The sequence below is a fragment of the Oxyura jamaicensis genome, chromosome 17 (genome assembly GCF_011077185.1).
Source record: "Oxyura jamaicensis isolate SHBP4307 breed ruddy duck chromosome 17, BPBGC_Ojam_1.0, whole genome shotgun sequence".
Lineage (NCBI taxonomy): Eukaryota > Metazoa > Chordata > Aves > Anseriformes > Anatidae > Oxyura > Oxyura jamaicensis.
Genome location: NC_048909.1, coordinates 5960649 through 5978618, shown reverse-complemented (window position 1 = coordinate 5978618; position 17970 = coordinate 5960649). Strand labels below are relative to the sequence as shown.

The 17970-nt window shown below is 50.3% G+C and overlaps 2 protein-coding genes across 5 annotated transcripts in view; one reads left to right on the top strand and one right to left on the bottom strand.

Annotated features, from left to right (window-relative positions):
* Window positions 1-238, bottom strand: part of PTPA (protein phosphatase 2 phosphatase activator) — a 23034-nt gene extending 22796 nt beyond the window's left edge. Inside the window, exon 1 of one of the 3 annotated variants that reach the window (XM_035341311.1) lies at window positions 87-238. In XM_035341311.1, coding sequence (XP_035197202.1) covers window positions 87-111 — 25 coding nt within the window. In that variant the 5' untranslated portion in view covers window positions 112-238. The remainder of the gene's footprint in view (window positions 1-86) is intronic. The other 2 variants (XM_035341313.1, XM_035341312.1) reach the window with 2 other exon arrangements.
* A 244-nt stretch (window positions 239-482) lies between these two features.
* CRAT (carnitine O-acetyltransferase) lies at window positions 483-17612 on the top strand. Of its 2 annotated transcripts, XM_035341305.1 has the most exons (15): window positions 483-664; window positions 2502-2604; window positions 3683-3946; window positions 4412-4530; window positions 7341-7394; window positions 8374-8539; window positions 9112-9286; window positions 9765-9943; window positions 11030-11130; window positions 11574-11693; window positions 12146-12268; window positions 12481-12616; window positions 13085-13147; window positions 13656-13793; window positions 14343-17612. In XM_035341305.1, exons 1-15 carry the CDS (start codon window positions 498-500, stop codon window positions 14556-14558), a joined length of 2124 nt encoding a protein of 707 aa, XP_035197196.1. In that variant the 5' UTR covers window positions 483-497; the 3' UTR covers window positions 14559-17612. The 2 variants fall into 2 exon arrangements, with proteins under 2 accessions (XP_035197196.1, XP_035197198.1); XM_035341307.1 differs by lacking the exon at window positions 2502-2604 and having other exon boundaries at window positions 523-664.
* Window positions 17613-17970: the final 358 nt, after the last annotated feature.

The window sequence follows — 17970 nt, the reverse complement described above, 5'->3', positions numbered from 1 at the left end:
AAAAAAAATAAAGCAGCCCCCCTCCCCCCAAGTCCCCAGGACCCCGTCAGGGCCCCGCCGGCCCCCGGCCGCGCTCCCCCCGTCACCTGCCCGCTGCTCGCTCTCTGCCATCTTCCCGGAGCCCGGCCGCCGCCGCCGCTGCCACCTCTCCCCTCTCAACCCCAGGACGCGCTGAAGCCGCCGGCGGCCATCTTTGAGAAGGGCAAGGCGCCCAACGCTGACGGGCAGCGGCGGGCAGCCGGCGGCTTGGCCCCCTCCCGGCCACCGTCGCGCCCGCGCCGCCATCTTGGTGTAGGGCAGGGCTTTTGCCTACAGGGCCATGTTTGTGAAGGGCGCCGCGAGGAGCGGGTGAGCGGCGTTAGGAGGGAGGAGAGGTGCTCCTCAGCGGGCAGGACGCCTCCTCCCTGAGCTCCGAGAAAAGCATCCTGCGGAGGAGCCTCCTGGCCCTTCGGAAACCACCTCCTTCCCTCAGCAGCCGAGCTGCGCCCTTAGCCAAGATGGCCGCGCCGGCTTCGCCCCGCTCCAAGATGGCGGCGGGGCAGCCCCGCCCCTTGGCGGCCGAGTGGGGCGGCGGTGGCGGCGGCGCCCGGTGTCGCCGGTGTCCTTGCGGCGGGCGGGCGGCGGCGGCGGCGGAGCCATGCTGGCCTTCGTGGCCAGGGCGGCGGTGAGTGGGGACCCAGCGGGCCTGGGCCGGGCCGGGGGGGGGCGAGGGGGCGGCGGCGGGGACGGGAGGGGACGAGGCGGGGGGTGCTGGAGCGGGGCTAGGCAGGGGGCGCTCGGGGAGAGGGGGGGGGTGGGGGTTAAGCACTGCGAGGTTGGCGTTCAGGGAACCCTAAAGCCGTGAGGGAACGGAATGCTGCGTGAGCGGGGCTGGAAAAGGCCTCCAGGATCTCCCGGTCCAACCGTCCCCTACCACCCGTGTCACCACGGAGCCGTGTCCCCAAGCGCCACGTCCAGCCGAGCCCCGAGCCCCCCCTCCCCCCGGGGACGGTGACCCCAGCACCCCGTGGGCAGCCCGTCCCCGTGTCCCTCGTGGGGATCGGGCAGGGGAAGGCAGCCCACGGGCAGAGCCGCCAGCCCCACGCAGACACCAAGGGGGTCCCGAGGGAGGCGGCGGGGGGGGGGGGGGGGCAGCCACAGCTACGTGACGGCTTCGCTCCCCGAGACGCTTTCGCGGGGCAGGAGAAGTCTCCGGTTTCTTAAAAGAAAAGACAAACCCCGGCCATCTGACACCGCCAGCCGTGCTGGGAATCGGACACGGCTCTGAGCTGCCTCCAGCCCCAGCCGGGTTTCCCACCAGCTTGGCAGGCTCCGGGTTGAGGTCAGCTGCCGAGCTGCAACGGGGAGCGGGAGCGCTGCCAGCCTCAGCTGGCCACGGCCGCGCACCCCACGCTCTGCTGGTGCTCGTTTTCCCTGTGGCTTGTGGGGAAAAGGTGGGCTCCTTGCTGTCTTTGCTGCCCGCTGCCTCCTCTGTTGGGCTGCGATCGCTGCTCCAAGGGCCGCGGGTTGACCTCGAACTGAACAAGCAGAGGACGGAAAAGAGGAAAGATGCAAATCCAGCCCCTGCTTTTAGCTCGTGTTCTCAGCTTGGTGTGGGATTTTCCTGGTTACCCCAGGAGAAAATCTGAAACTCTTTGCTTGGGATCGTCATACTTGATCTTAGCTAGGTTAAAGCCTGCTCGTCTGCCCCGCAGTTGATCAGAGAGACACAGAGATGGGGTAATGGTCCTTGCGACAGCTCATTTCTGTTGGTGCCCTGCTTTGGAGATGTGTTTTTCTGTTTGTTTGTTTTTGTTTTTTGTTTTTTTTTTTTTTTTTTTTACTTTTTTTAAGTGTTGATGGCCCAGAGCTCCCCACAGCCTTGCAATAACAATCATATGTGCACAGGGGCGAGGGCAGCGGGACACCACCTTTAGCCCCAGCGTGAAGCTGCTCCTGTCTCCCACTAATTCCCCTACTGACACGGTCACTGACCCGTTCCTGCTGGAGAGCTCTTCTCCTCCAACACCCTTTGGCCACCTTCACCTGAGCAAAGCACTGAATTCCCCGTCACCCACAGAAGTGCTCCCCGTGCAGTGACACCCCCCTAGTGCTGCCTGCTTCCAGGACAGAACCTGGGGTCCCTCCTGGACAGAGATATTCTGGTTCCTCTCCCCCTGGCCGCTGCAGTTTCTCTGCAGGCAGCCTCTAAGGGAGAAGCCCCTCGCCGCTCCTGCGTGCTGAGGGAAAAACACGCCCGGCACCCTCACAGCCATGGCTGGGGGCCCAGAACTATCGATCGAGGCGAGATCAGCAGGCACCCAACAGGGAACGTGGGGCTGACGGTCAGCGGCCGAGGGAGGGCTTCCTGGAGAGCTGCCTTTGCGGCGCTTGATGCAGTCGGACGGTCCGATTGCCCCCGGATTACCCCCGGCTCTCCCAGGCCTGCGACTGGCCTTTAGCCCTCTGATCAGAGCTGTCATGTGGCACTTTGCTAATGAGGTGACGCCCTGCCCGGGCAGCACATTGTCAGGGGGAAGAGGAAACCAAGACAGGCCGAGGGAGAGCTTTACGATCATTTCTGCCCTCCCAGCCATGGATAGGAAGCAGAAGCAAGCAGAGAAGGTACGGTATGCCCACGCTGCCATGATTAACCCCCTTCATTTCTTCCCAGCCCCTCTCCTTTCATGCTTCAGGAATTCCCCCTTCTCTTGTTTTTTAACATTCCTTCCCCAAGTCTTGATCCCCTAGTCCTTACCAGGTCCTACGAGGAGCGTAGAGCATTTTCGCTGGGGGCTCAGCACTGCGCAGGCTTTGTCACCTTGCAGATTTAGTTTTCTTCTTCTCTGTGCTTAACTCTTGGGAGGTGGGGGCTGGCGGACACCTGTTTTCATATTGCTTTGGAAAGCAAAGGGCATGTTCTCACCGGCTGTGCATCCTCAGGCAAAGTCCAGAGTCCCGTAGAAGAGCATCTGGTGCGGTGCTTTCTAAGGGCTTTCGCTCCCTGTCCGATCTGTGCAGCCTGTGGACATCGGCCACTATTTCTGAAACAGCTTGCTCCGATCCCTCTCCAAAGATCCCTATAATTTGGCCGGTTCCATAATGGCACCACTGGATAGAGGTTCTCCTAATACAGCTGGCTCCTCCACGAACTGGGAGGCTCACCAGCACAGAGGAGCGTTGCCCCAGGGCCGGCACATCCCAGCCAGTCCCCCCCGACCGCCGCTGGTGATGGACCGTCCCTGGCCAAAGCTGGGGTGGGGGGATTTGACTTCCCTTAACTACATTCTGCCTCCTCAAAGCATAAAGGGCTGTTTGATTTGGGACGAGGGCATCTTATGATGCTGTTGTACATCATAAGAAGCAATGAAACAGTTTCTGGCTAAGAGGAAATTTCTCTCACAATTCACTTTGTTCCCGCTTACCATGCGATGGAAGGGTTTGACGTTGTCAAACGCAGCTGAGACGTGCCCGGACAGTGGGAGATGTTTCATTATCCTGGCGGTGTTTCCTCTAATGAGATGAGAATCAGGATCTCGGGAGATCAAGCAGAGATCCCTGGGAGATCCTACAACCATCTAGAGAAGAGACTAGAGATAGCTAGAGCATGCAGCTGGGATGGAGACTCCCAGATCTCGGTTATTTGCTGCCTCACGGACACCGAGGGGAACTTTTGTCTCGACATTTGCTCTGTGCTTTACAGGCCAGGCCTTACGGCCTGCTGAAGCCGACGGCTTTAGGCAAGATCCCGGGCAGGTTCCTGCTTCATCAAGAAGCTCTGCCCCACCTCCCCGTGCCGCCGCTGCAGCAGACGCTGGACCGCTACCTGCAGATGCTGCAGCCCATCATCAGCGAGGAGGAGCTGAACCACACGCAGGAGCTGGTGGCCGAGTTCCGCAAGCCGGGAGGCGTCGGGGAGAGGCTGCAGAAAGGCCTGGAGAGGAGAGCCAAGAAAACAGAGAACTGGGTAGGTCGGGACTTTGGCCCCGGGGGCTGATTAGGGAGGGAGGCGGTCTGCTGCACACCTCTGACGTGCTGGCTGCATCCCCTGGGATTTGTGTTTTTATTGCATCATCTTCATCACCAGCCTGCCGCTGGCCTCCCTGAGCTGCGCAGGTTCACCAGAATCTGGGTGAGCGGACGTTACAAAACAGGGAGTCCCTGACCTTGTTTGTGGTCACTAAATCCCTTAACCTGTTAGCATCGCACAGCTGCCCTAAGAAGTTGAAGGAAATTCCCTGCTCGAGCCCTGCACCGAGAGCCCCCGCTGCCTCAGTCCCCCTCTACCGTACCATAAGCAGAGCACAAACCCCAAACGCTGTTTGCAAAGCATGGGGGCAGAGCTGGGGGCAGCGTGCTGAGAGCATTCACCTGGGCTCGGGTCGAACAGCAGCAGACGCCGTGCCTGCATGTTTGCCTTTCTCCATCCCAGCTCTCTGACTGGTGGCTGAAGACAGCTTACCTGGAGTACCGCCTGCCAGTCGTGGTGCACTCCAGCCCTGGCGTGGTCTTACCTAAGCAGGATTTTCTGGATCGACAAGGTCAGCTCAGGTAAAGTCCATTTCTGCCTTCCCCTGTGCTTCAGATGGGATGAGCTGCCTCCACCGGACAGGGAGGAGGGCGTTCAGGCTGACTTGGGAAAGGGAGTAATGAGCATGCGATCACCTAATCTGATAGCCTGTCCGTGCTGTGCAAGCGGGCTGTATGGATAAGGAAAGGGTGGTAGGCTCTAAGGAAAATCCTGGCTGCACCAGATTGAATATCTCACCAAGGCAGAAAACTGAAGAGTGCAGGGCTTCAGGCACTGAGCTGAGACTCAGAACCTGAGGTTTGGTCGTTGCTTCAGCACAAATCTTCGCTGCACAATGGCCAATGGCTCTTCACTGGAGGCATTGTGAGGATATGCCTGACACGCTAAAGACTAGAAGGCGCTCAGATTGTTTGTGCAGATGAAGGAGGCACGAAAACTGGCCCAGGTGTGTAAGGGAGACCAAACAAACATCTCTGGAATTTGCTGGTTCTTAGGGATGGGGGAGGCTGCTGCAGGGACTGGTGTTCAGACTGCTCCTGCAGGGCACTGTCCCCTGTTTTGGCATTTCACCTGTGGACTTACGGTTTGGAAAACTATCAGTCCCCAGCCTCTCTCTGTGCCCAGCTCCCTTAAAATCAAACCCTGCCTTTTGTCTGGCTCCTTTCTGCCAGTGAGCATCAGTGTCCCGCAGCCAGCCCCATCCCGCTGCTGCCCACGCACACAGCCCATTCCCTCACTCATTCCTGCACCAGCCTCTGAGTCGTATCCTCTCTCTCTTCTGGGATCCGTTTAATTTTTAACCACCTCCACGTGTGTGTGTGTGTTTCAAACTCCATCTGCGATTGCCCTCTGCACCGACCTTGCGCAGGAATACCTTTCCCACCGGTACACGTCACCCCTGCTCCCCGCAGACCAGAATCACAGAATAGTCTAGGTTGGAAGAGACCTCCAAGATCACCGAGTCCAACCTCCGACCTAACACTAACAAATCTTCCACTAAACCATATCCCTAAGCTCTACATCTAAACGTCTTTTAAAAACCTCCAGGGATGGGGACTCAACCACTTCCCTGGGCAGCCTATTCCAGTGCCTAACAACCCGTTCAGTAAAGAAGTTCTTCCTAATATCCAACCTAAAACTCCCCTGGCGCAACTTTAACCCATTCCCCCTCGTCCTGTCACCAGGCACGTGGGAGAATAGACCAACCCCCACCTCACTACAGCCTCCCTTGAGGTACCTGTAGAGTGCAATAAGGTCACCCTTGAGCCTCCTCCAGGCTGAACAGTCCCAGCTCCCTCAGCCGCTCCTCGTAAGCCTTGTTCTCCAGACCCCTCACCAGCCTCATTGCCCTTCTCTGGACTTGAAGCACCAGCCAGGGGAGCAGCGAGGGTGAGAACAAACCCTCCCTTCCGCACACCTCACCGGGGCGTAGAGGGGGAGCCTTACAAGCACAGTGCAAGATTACACAAACGTCTTTGAAAGCTCTTGCTCATATTCACTCACGTTACCTCGATAGTAGATAGGATTTGGAGTACTACGGGTGCTCCAAGCAGGAGAATGGAGCAGCTGCGTGCTAATCTGGGCTCCCACGTCAAGTGCAGTTTAAAAGCGTGTTTGTACATTTTGTGACTACATACAGAAGCTCGACAGCATGGCTTGAGGCTAAAGCTTCAGATATCAGAAGGCAAGTTTAGAGAGTATTCTTCAATCCTCCACCAGGCAACACCGCTGACTGAAAATAGGTCAAGTACCAAACCTCTCCACCGTCCCCACTGAAGCCCCGACTGCTCCCAGGCTTTTTGCCCTCTGGACCAGAACAGAGGCTCTCCCACTTCTGTTTCCCAGCTGTTTTACTTCATTTTTTTTCCCCAGTATCTTCCTGAAGTAACTCCAAGTAATCTTCATCGAAAACTACTTCTGCGGAGATGGGCTTTATTTGTTTAACAGCCCCGAGGTTCCCGGAGTTCCTGCCTTTGATCTTTACAAGGGATGGGGATGCTGAGCAAATCTAGGTGACACTGCCTGCGAACACCAAATGCTCCTGCCACGTGGAAGCCTTTGAAGCTCAGCTGACTGCAACCTCTTGTCACAGTGACCTCCGGCCTCCTTCCTCCCGTGCTCGGGTGGGAGCTCCCAGGCTGGAGCAGGCCCATCTGTCGCTCCCAGGCGAAGCAGTTTGATGTGGCTCGTCACAGCCTCCCTCCCCGGCAGGAGCTGACATTTGCAGTGTTTATGTTGATCCTAGTAAACACAGCACCAAAGTGTCGGCGTGCAGCATACCTGCATTTGTTTCTGGCCCTCCGGTGCCAGAGGAATGCTCTTAGGGTTGCATCAGCAGCAGAACGCTCAGCGGGTAGGAACTAAATCAGCAGCGATGAGTCTTGGATACAGAGATAGTGCTGTGGCTGAACTCGAAACTCACAGCTGGCTCCTGGCCAGGGAGAGGCACAAGTCCCCTTTTCTCAGTACTGCCACGACTCTGAACTACAGAGTGACAAAAATCAAAACCCATCGTAGAAAATGCATCTGTTAGAGGGTCAGTTATGCCTCCGGACTATGCCCGTTCTTTAAAGGTGTCCGGAATTCCTTGGCAATACAGTCACATTAAAAAAAAAAAGTGCCACACGGTTGGGCTATCCAGCAATCTCAAAGTAAAACCCCGTAGTGGCTGCATCAGCTAAGCAGAGCTGGACACAGCAAGGGCTTGCCAGAAAAGCTGAATTCCCTACGGAGCAGAGAGAAGCTCTGCTGCTCTTCCTGATCAGCTAACCCCCAAGCCCCACATACTGTGTGCTTGAATCTCAACCCGTTGCATTTGTTATTTTGCCAGGTTTGCTGCCAAGCTGATCGAGGGCATCCTGGACTTCAAGACCATGATTGACAAGTGAGTTAGCAACCTTCCTGACTTCTTGCATGTTCCTTACTGTCACGGAGAGGCCGAGTCTAGTCAATCTCCTTTTCAAAGAGAAAGCCGAAAGAAGACAGCACATATTTGAAAAAAAGATATTGTAATCAACATTGCTGCTTACTGCCAAGGTCGCCACTGCTAGAGAAGAGCAAATTTACTTTCCTTTCTTCATGTTGTTTACCTTAACGCTCTCATTGGCATGCATACCTGCTTGGAGGGATCGAGCCTGACAGTCTTGAGGAGTTGCATACTTGAGTTTGCCCACAGAACAAGTTACAGCTCAGGCAGCAAGAATTTGTCTCCCTCCTTTTGGGTTTCTGGTGTTTCTCATCTTCAGCTAGCTTTGGAGAAACTTGTTCCTCCCTGCCCCCTGTCTCCTGAGCACCAACAAATCCCTAGCGAACACACATTATTTATGTTCCCAAAACAGCATCTGCTAACGCTGCCAACAACACACCTTCGCAGCCAAATTCAGCCAGGGCTCGGGGCCAACCACGAGCAGGGTAGTTGGAGTCTGACTGAGGCCCAGTCTGGTTCACGAGTCAGAGCAGGTCGGGTACCCACCGCCCAAAATTATAGCTGAAAACCTATTTGTGCCATTTTACTGGACAGCAGACATCTCCCATGCCCTGGATTCTTCTCTGCAGGCCGCACAGTGTGTGCTAAGCTATGCAGGAGGCCCACAGATCTATTCTCTGGTGCTGTAGAGGGGAGAGTGTTTTGCCCCTTCACAAATCAAAGGCCAGCAAACAGACATTTCTGTGGGTCCTGTTAAAAAAAAGTTAGTAGGAATGGGCAAGGATGGCCCTTTTACGCCACCAGCAGCCATATTGAGGTCTTACTGGAGGGGAATATAGCGGTTGCGTGGCTGATCCTGTGCCTGGTTTGTGGGGGAGTGCAGGCCTTCTCACTGCTTTTTCTCTCCCCGTCATTCCTCACCTTGCTGTGCCTCCAGTGAGACCCTTCCAGTGGAGTACATGGGTGGGAAGCCCCTCTGCATGAACCAGTACTACCAGATCCTCTCATCCTGCCGCATTCCTGGGCCCAAGCGGGACTCCATTGTCAACTACGCCAAAGGCAAGAAGCAGTCCAGACACATCACAGTGGTTCACAACTTCCAGGTACGGCAGCTCTTGGGCTTTCAGCGTTCGTTTGAATGCACGTGCCCCTCTCAGCAAGCTGTGCCGCTAGAGAAAAGCGAACAGAAAGTCTCTGCCCACAGGGTTTGCCTTACCAGGGATGCATTCCAACTTCCTTTATCCTCTTTGGCCTTACCTGGACAGCAGCTGGGATTGCCTGATGTGAGCAAGGGATGAGGCAGAGAAAAAGCTCTATTCTTTTTGCTCTTGTCCCTGCAATTCCCACCTCTCAGTCCAGACTTAGGAGATCGGGTCTGGAGGGTCTGGAATCAGAAATTGCAAGTGGAAATTGGTAACAAATTCCACCACGGTGGGCGAGTCTAGGATCTGGGAATTCCTCAGGTGTCTCGGCCCTCATTACCATGGTTTCTGAGCTCCTTAAAACCTAGACTGTATTTATGTCCTGCAAGGGAATTTGGACTTGAGTCTCTCCATTCTGAACATCCTTATAAGCTGCGTTCTTAGGTCAGCTCTTCCCTCCTCAGAGCAGCTGCTCCCTGTTCCTGCAGGTAGACTTCTTTCATTTACTATGTCTTTGCTCTTTTCACCTTCAGTTCTTTGAGCTGGATGTTTACAACAGCGACGGAAGTCCCCTAACCACCGACCAGCTCTTTATTCAGCTGGAGAAGATATGGAACACCTCCCTCCAAACAAACAAAGAGCCTATCGGGATCCTCACCACCAACCACCGAAACAGCTGGGCAAAAGCTTACAACAACCTTCTGAAAGGTCTGTGCAGCCCCTGATGCGCAAGTGCTAACACGCACCACAGATGTTTGAATACCAGCTTCACCGCTGGGCTCTGCTCGGTTCTTTCCTTCGGGAAGCTTTTGAAGCTTGGTCTGGGCAGATACGTGAATTTTCCACCTCCAAAGAAGGAACGTAATTTCATTGCAAAGTGTTGCTATACTTGTTTTAGAAGGCACGCATGTGAAGTCTGAAGTTTGGTGCATTAAACCTGAAATCCTTGAGTATGCTGCCTCACAAATGGGTGAGATGTAAGAACCATGAAAATACGAGGCTGAATGCAACCCAAGTGCCTGTAACTTTAATAAGTGATTAACCCCACAATGACAAATACTGCGTTGTGCTACAGTGGGGATCCAACGCTGCACCCTTCAAACTTCCTCTTTCAAATTCCAATCTCTGTCCAATTAAAATGCAAGTGTTTCAACTTCCCTTTCTTTCTGTTCCTTTTCTCTCCCAGATAAGACCAACAAGGAATCCGTGCGTACGATTGAGAAGAGCATATGCACCGTCTGCCTTGACGCCCCAATGCCACGGGTGTCCGACGACATCTACAAGAGCCGCGTGGCCGCTCAGATGCTGCACGGTGGAGGCAGCCGCTGGAACAGCGGGAACCGATGGTTCGACAAAACCCTTCAGGTAAGTGCTGATGCTCTAAAGATTTAAGACATGGGTCTGACAGATTACTTGTCCTGAGATTCTAAGGACCCAAGAAGATCCAGAAACTTTTGCAGGAAAGTTTCCCTAATACCAGAGTGCAAAAATAGGAGAGACGAGGTATGGAAGCTGACAGCATGCAATCCTTTGGTTTCCCTTGCTGTCACCACAAACACTCACTCCTGCTTCAGGGACTTTTCATTCCTTTCGCTGCCTCTGCCCACGCTTACTCAGGGTAGCTATTCTTTGTGTTCCATGTAAATCAATTTTCTGCCTGCGGTGAACAATGCCTCATCTGCTTGGAGGCAGCCCAAACATAGGGAGGTCTGTTTCTTGTATTTTCCCTAGGCTTGTCAGTTTTCACGTTTCTGCCAGAAGCTGCCCAGGGTTGTGGAGTTTCATTTTATATATATATATATATATTTTTTTTTTTGGTTGTGGCATGGTTTTGTTTCATTATTGTTTTTTCTTCCAAACATCAGCTGCCATCCCACAGCATCCCTCTGTTCTCTTCTTCATTCAGTCTTGCCAAGAGCCTTCGAGAGCAGCTGTTATTCAAGCTTCTCCTCTTAGTTGATGTAGCTTGGCTCACAGATTGTAGCAGTGGTGCTTTAAAAGATTCTCATCTCTGCTGAACTCTTTGTGTTTCCAGTTACTTTATTCCTATTTGGAACTCTTCATCGATGGGATAGAGCTTAGATGTTTCAGCTAATTGAAAAGTAAGGCGAAGTCAGCACATGGTGATATTATTCCTGTATTACGCGTGCATCTAAATAAATCAAGTCCATTGAACCACTCTGTGGTGCCGGGCACTGAGCACACCACTATCAGGCACACTCTTTTATCCCGTTAACTTTGTCAATCTGTAACAGTGCTATCGGATCCTTCTAGACCTGCTCAAAGACTTCTGTTCCTAAATGAGACCTTTGTGTTACCTTTCAAGCATGCAAAAAAAGGATCGTTGTCCATTCCGGGATGGAGCAGTGAGATACTAAGATCTCTCTGGGTAGCTCCTGCTTCACGGTCTGGTTGTCCATCCTCAGCACTCTCCTTCATTCTCTCTCTCAGTTCATCATTGCTGAAGACGGCTCCTGTGGTCTCGTATACGAGCACGCTCCCTCAGAAGGCCCACCCATCGTTGCTCTTCTGGACCACATCGTGGAGTACACGTGAGTCCTGCCTTCTCTACTTTTCCTCAGCTTTGCAAATAGGAAGAGGCATGTTCTTGGGGAAGCAGGTGGTTTAAAACCTAGCTCACCAAGAATTTGTTCTAGAAGAAGGGTAACGGTACGCTATTCAGTTACAGTAGTTCTGGCATTTATGATGAGAATTGAGTGTCCAGGCTCACACTGCTTCCGTTCTTAGGGAATGCAGTCGTTAGAGTTAACAGCACTTCTGCCTGGGAGAGGTGTTCCTTTTGGGCAAAAGGCACAGAAGAGACTTTGCTCTTGCCCTTCAAAAAGCATTGTAATGGCACTGTGAAGAGTATTTCAGCATGTGACAAGCATCACAAAGTGCCAGGGCTGACCTGTGCATTTCTGCACAGGTTCTACTGTGCTTAGCTGAATTTCGCATCAAAGGACTGGCTAAACGTCATCATTTCTCTGAGCAGGAAGAAACCTGAACTGGTGAGATCACCGATGATTCCTCTGCCAATGCCCAAGAAGCTGCGGTTTAACATCACTCCAGAAATCAAGAATGACATAGAGAAGGCAAAGCAGAACCTCAACATGTACGTATAAAGCACTCAGAAGTCTGGTGAGTGGCTCAGAGTCATTCATGCCCCCAATTGAAACATGTTGGCTTTCCCCTTCGGCAACCAGGGGTGTTTCCAAGTAACTTCTTGGGTCGACAGCATCAAACCTCGCTGAAAAGCACACTAGTCACCTGCCAAGGGGAAACTCAAAGGGGCTGAAAAGGGCCAATTGCCTTTACTAAGAAGGAGCAAGGCTTTAGTGGATCCAGCTAGGGTTACTAGATACACACAAAGACATAAGCCCATCTAACTCTGCAGATTTTCAGCTCACCTCCATGATGCTGTCTAAATGGCTCTGTCTGATGGAGCTGTGGGTCCCTGCGTAGATCAGGTCCAAGTACCCTGTTCTCTCTGAGCCTCATGAAATACCTTTATGTTACAAAAACAAGCAACAGGTGAAGGAATACTTCCTCTTTCTTTCCTTGCAGAATGGTTGAAGACCTGGATGTCAAAGTCATGGTCTTTCATCAGTTTGGGAAAACCTTCCCCAAGTCAGAAAATATAAGTCCTGATGCTTTTATCCAGCTGGCCTTGCAGCTAGCATATTACAGGTAAGACCCCTAACGGAGAGCTTTTCAACCTCTTCACCTTCAGACTCAAATATGTGAGCTTGATAAAGGTGTCACGAACGAGTCTCTAGCAGGCTGACCTGGTCTAGCGGAAGGCGTCCCTGCCCAGGGCGGGGAGGTTAGAATTAAGATGATCTTCAAAGTCCCTTCCAACCCAAACTGTTCTATAATTCCCTTTCTCCTCCCTCTCCCAGGATGTATGGCCACGCCTGTGCCACCTACGAGAGTGCATCGCTCAGGATGTTCCGTCTGGGCCGCACAGACACCATCCGCTCCACCTCTGTCGACTCTCTTAAGTTTGTGCAATCCATGGACAACCCTGACAAATCGGTGAGGATCTCAACAGAAGTGGAGTGAGAGGACTCCACTACAGAAATTAAGGAAAGCTACTTATCTGGCTAACCCTATGTCAGCTGGTTTCAGCTAAGCAGAACCGCACCTGATAGAAAGGTTAAGCTGAAACACAGCTTGGAGTATGTAACTGCATACCTTGGGTTTCATTTGGCCGTCCTTTCACATGTTGTTTCCCTAGCTTTCGATACATGTGAAGTTATCTAATCCTACCAAAAAGAAGTCTCTCCTTCCTAGAAGTCTGCTTAGCCACTCGCATTGAGTTCTGCTGCTGATGGATGGAGAACTCCATTCAGAGTGATGTAACACAGCCCAAGTAATCTAAAGATTATCTTTAGTTTAACTCAGACCCACAAGGCACAAATGCCTCCAACCACCAGGAACAGCCAAAATGAGGTTACCCATTCTGGACAAAAACTTACAGCCAGGTCTGTGTATTCTCCTCAGGACCAGGAGAAAGCAGACTTGCTGAGGAGAGCTACCCAGGCCCACAGGGAATACACGGATATGGTAAGTGATCTCTGCAACCACGGTTGGGGTTTACACGGTAAATGAGGGTTCTGGCTAAAGATGAGACCTGAAGAGCATTATCTCTATGGCATAGCAACGTGCCCGTTAGTGCTGTTGCACAGAGCTAACTCTGATCGGACAGTGCTCTTGGGCGCTGCCTGAACGCCTTCTCTCGAGCTAGCAGTGTAAGCGCCCCTCGTGACACACACACACAAAAAAATCACATATCAAAACAGCTTCAGTCTTCACTGTCAGTGTTGCTAATAAACGTGACAGCTGCGTGAGGCTCCCTTAAACCAGAAGCACGTGGGTAGGAACTGTACGGTTGGTTTCGCTGGGGTGTTTAATTGTCAGGTGTTTGAAACAAGACCGACTGTTGCTCCTAAAGGCAATACCCAGTTGTAGACGTGACAGATGCTTAGAAATGCCTTTTTTTCCCCCCCCAAAGTTGATAGTGTTGCTCACTTTCATGCTAGACAAGCTCTCACCTAATCTTCCTTCTACACAGGCAATAAGGGGGAACGCAATAGACCGCCACCTCTTGGGTTTGAAGCTTCAAGCCATTGAGGACCTAGTGAGCATGCCTGAGCTGTTCATGGACACAGCATATGCTGTTGCAATGCACTTCAATCTCTCAACCAGCCAGGTAGGCCTCGTTTGAGCAGCGATGGAAGTGCTCTGTTCATTGCCCTTCTTCTCCACGTACCTCCCTCATCCCTTTCCATTAAAAAACGATCTCCATTTGAGGACAGAAAAGTTTGAGCCTGCTACCAATCCCATTAAGCTGCAGCTCTGATCTTATTGCTGCCTCTCACCCCTGTAAAAACACCCATATAACCAACGCCGAGCTCACCTGCAGTGCTTGATGTCTACAAGCAAGTGGTACCAAGTGGAGTTAGATGCCAAAACTGCCTTGTTTAGCTGCCATGCTGTGGTTCTTACTGAGTAAGTTCTACTCATGACTTGCTACAAGGTCGTATCGGGGAGAATTCTCCTCTGCAGAGGAAATCACATTACTACGAAATGGCAGAACCCAGTAGGTACGTGTGTGTTGGTAGGAGGGCCTGACCAAAAAGGCCCTCTGTAGAGCACGTTCCCGAGATAGCAGTTTCTTCTGCTGTTGACACAGTTGTTAGCATTTGATAGCTGTATTTCTGTCTGACTAGTTAGAAGCTTAATTACATTGTCTCCACAGGTCCCAGCAAAGACAGACTGTGTGATGTGTTTTGGTCCCGTGGTTCCAGATGGCTACGGAGTCTGTTACAACCCGATGGATGAACACATCAACTTTGCAATTTCAGCATTCAACAGCTGTGCTGACACAAACGCAGCTCGTATGGCACATTATCTTGAGAAAGCACTGCTAGACATGAGGATCTTGCTCCAGTCCACTCCCAAATCCAAACTTTAAGAGGCAAATATGACGCACGGTCCCCAGCTAAAGGAGCTGTCCCTCGTGCACTGAAGTTCCCAGTTCCTCAGAAAATGATTGAGGGGACAGCTTGCCCTGACTGGAACCCAGGAGGGCATCTACCATTTGTTTCCAGCAAGACCTTACACAATTGCCACCTGCAGATATTAGACTGTGCAGTGAGAGGAAGCGTTGTCTTAAACCAAAGTGGAACTGACCTGTCCTCTCCCATCAACGCCAAGTGCACCTTCCTGTCCTCAAAGAGGACTGAAATAGGATCTTTTTATGGAACTTACTGTAAAAGAATATAGAAAGCACAGTCCTTACCAGTATCTAAATCCATTTGGTGAGGAAGGTAGTTCTTCTCCAGGAAAAGCAGGGAATGTTTGTTATATGATGGAACTACTGTAAGACCAAGCCTTTTTCTGGTTTAGTCTTCCGGAGAGTGCAGCATCTTTGAAACTTGTCTGAAGAGTTTTCATATACTCCAGCAAAACATCACCATTGGACTTGGGCAAGGGGAGAGAGAAGTTCTTAAGTCAGAGCAGACCCAATCTTGTCAAGAGTGCACTTTACTAACCCCAGACACCTGGTCATTACAAGCTTTATAGGCCTGGGAACGTTCCTTTCCCCTCGTTTTAAGATGCTGAGATCTCCTTTCTGTTGCACTGACCCAACTAACCAGAGTGTATCACCCACTGCAAGCTAAGGTAGCTTTTTTGTTTGCTTTGTTCTGGGCTTTTTGTTGAAGCTTGCTGTTATGGCCCTAGGCATCCAAATCTTCTCTCTCGCACAGGTTTTGCTAAGTTGGGCTTTAGGTACTTCAACATTTGTGGAGAGGAAAAGGTGTTGCCTATGCATTTTAGCAGAACAGTTGCTCCATTGTACCTTTCTTTGGAGCTGAGGAAAAGAAACAGATGCTGACGTTCTGTTTACTAGTCAGAGAGCCACATGCCTATTCTCCTTCAGGGCACACGTTACATCTGAGGTGGCTTTATACCTTGCTTTCAGAAACCACATTTATGCATAAAGTGTTATGCCTAAGTTGTGGATAGATAGAAATATTTCTGATCAGAAAATCGAGACTACACTTCTGATTTTGGCCCACAGAAATCACATCTGTTAGAGCCAAAGAAAAATCAGCTGCAGAATATCCCTTCTACGCATCATCCTGCTTTAAAGAGGCAGAAACACCTGAAAAGAGGAAGAGAGCTGAGAACGTGCAGGCACTTTAGATGTTTGTCCACTTTAGCAGCCACTGCTCCTGCAGTAAGAGTACAGCACCTTGTCTGGAATTCTTTCTTACTGCAGCGTTACTCAGATTTGTGCCAGCTCTATTCTGTGAAAGACACTGAGCTTGTGATAGTGTTTTCATGTTCAGCTGATGTACTTAAGACAGTAAAAGATTATATCAAAACCATTAACATACAATTTTAGCATAGAGACTTTTGTAAGCATTACGTCCAATCAATCTGCCAGAATCCAGGCTCCTTTTATTTTTATTTAGTCAAACTGTAGGGTAATGAAGAATTCTAGTGCTATTTCTGCAACAGGAATTAATTTAATATTTAAACTGCACACCCTTCAAGATGTGACTGTTAGAACATCACCATAAACAAGAAGCATTACAAGTCTGATGGCCTGTTTTGTTAGAGGGAAATATTTTTATCCTCATTGCCACTTTTATGATGATAGACTAGCAAGGGACGTGATCGAAGTGCCTTGGTAAACATATATGAAGTTTGCACTAAACCAGTTTAGAGAAAAATATTATTCTGATCTGCTTCTTGAAAGACACACGCGTGTTGCATTTTTTTCTAAAATGATTTTACTTCAAAACTTCATATACCTAAATAAAACCTTAAAAAGGAAAATGTAACTGAAACTCACCTGCACAGCCAGTGATTGTATGAACTGCCACTTTCACATCATTTACATGGATTTAGTTGATCTTTTAGAAGAATCCTGAATGGAGTAAGATAGTGGGGAAAACAAAACAAAACAAAAAAAAAAAAACACGCACAGTGGGAGCGCTACAAACCTGTGAACACACATCCCTGCTCTGGTACTCCTCTGCTGTGAAGTAGACTGAAAAGTGCAAGAGGATACTTGGTACTATCAACGTGTAAGCGATTGTAAATACCACATAAAAGACCACACCTTGCTGAAATAACAACATCTACTTTTATGGAGCCTTTTAATTTGGAAAATATTTGTTTTGCCAAGGTAATCCTTCCCCCGTGCTGAATCGGCCTCTGTGCTACGGGATGAGTTACTTTTGTCTGCGATGCCTTCAACCACCGATACGACAGTATTGCCACTTAAGTAGCTGTGGCTGGCCCTTTTCTACTGTCTTACGAAAGGCGAAGGGTCTCAAAGGAAAGTGCCTATGAAAGATTAAGCAGAAGCATGCTCTGCTGTGAATACATCTCAGAAGATGGGATTGATCTGTCTTGGATCGAAATCTGGAAATCCCACTAGCTTCAGCAGCGTGCCTGCAAGAAGAGCAGTATCACAGTGAAAGACAAGATTCTTAAATCATTTTATGCGTTCTTAAGGATATATGGAGGTGAAATTCAGATGAAAAACTCTTTTTTTGAAGTGCTTGAAAGGACACTAAAATCATTACGAGGTTTCTCCTTTTTTAAAAAAAGTCTTTTATTGTGCAAGTTCTAAAATGTGATAGTATTCTGATTCATACTTCCGATTTTTTTCCAGCGTCGGCTTACTGAGTACTGTTCTCCTCCCTGGTTTTGATTGTCTGATTGCTTTAGTGAGAGCTGTCCATAGTCTTAAAGCCACGTTAAGTACACAAAACTTAACTTCTGGAAAAACTACTCAGTTGGAGCAAATAAAGAAGTGCATAGACTGAGAATATTCAACTAACTCCTGGGCTACAAGTGCAATTTATGATAGAGCCTGGTAGTGTTTGCATGCTTTGCTGGTTAGCTGTATTAAGTTCTGTTTTGATAGTGTAATCCGTGTCGTGCAAAGTTTTGAAATGTTCTTTGAATAAGCTTCGAATAAACACAATAAACAAGTGTTACAAAAAGGCTTAAATCTTAGACGCTGCAGACGTTACATGACTGCCCTTCCGGGAGAACATTTGTGTGTGGGGACAGCAAGAACAGCGAACCATGACATTCTGTCACCTTCCTTTTATTGTCTTAACATCTCCATCCAGCCCTTGAGTACAGGGGAGGAACTTGAAAGCATCTGCTTGCAAAGCCATGTAATTCCAGAGGAAATACTTTAGAAACTAGTGGCAGGAGACTTCGTACAAGTATAGGATAATAAGGCAGAGCCGGAATCTTTTTCCTGCACAGCACCATTTAGTTACGAGAAATCCATGGGCTCACTAACAAATTTCTACCACCAAGTATTGCAAGTGTTTCTGGAGAGGTACAGAAGA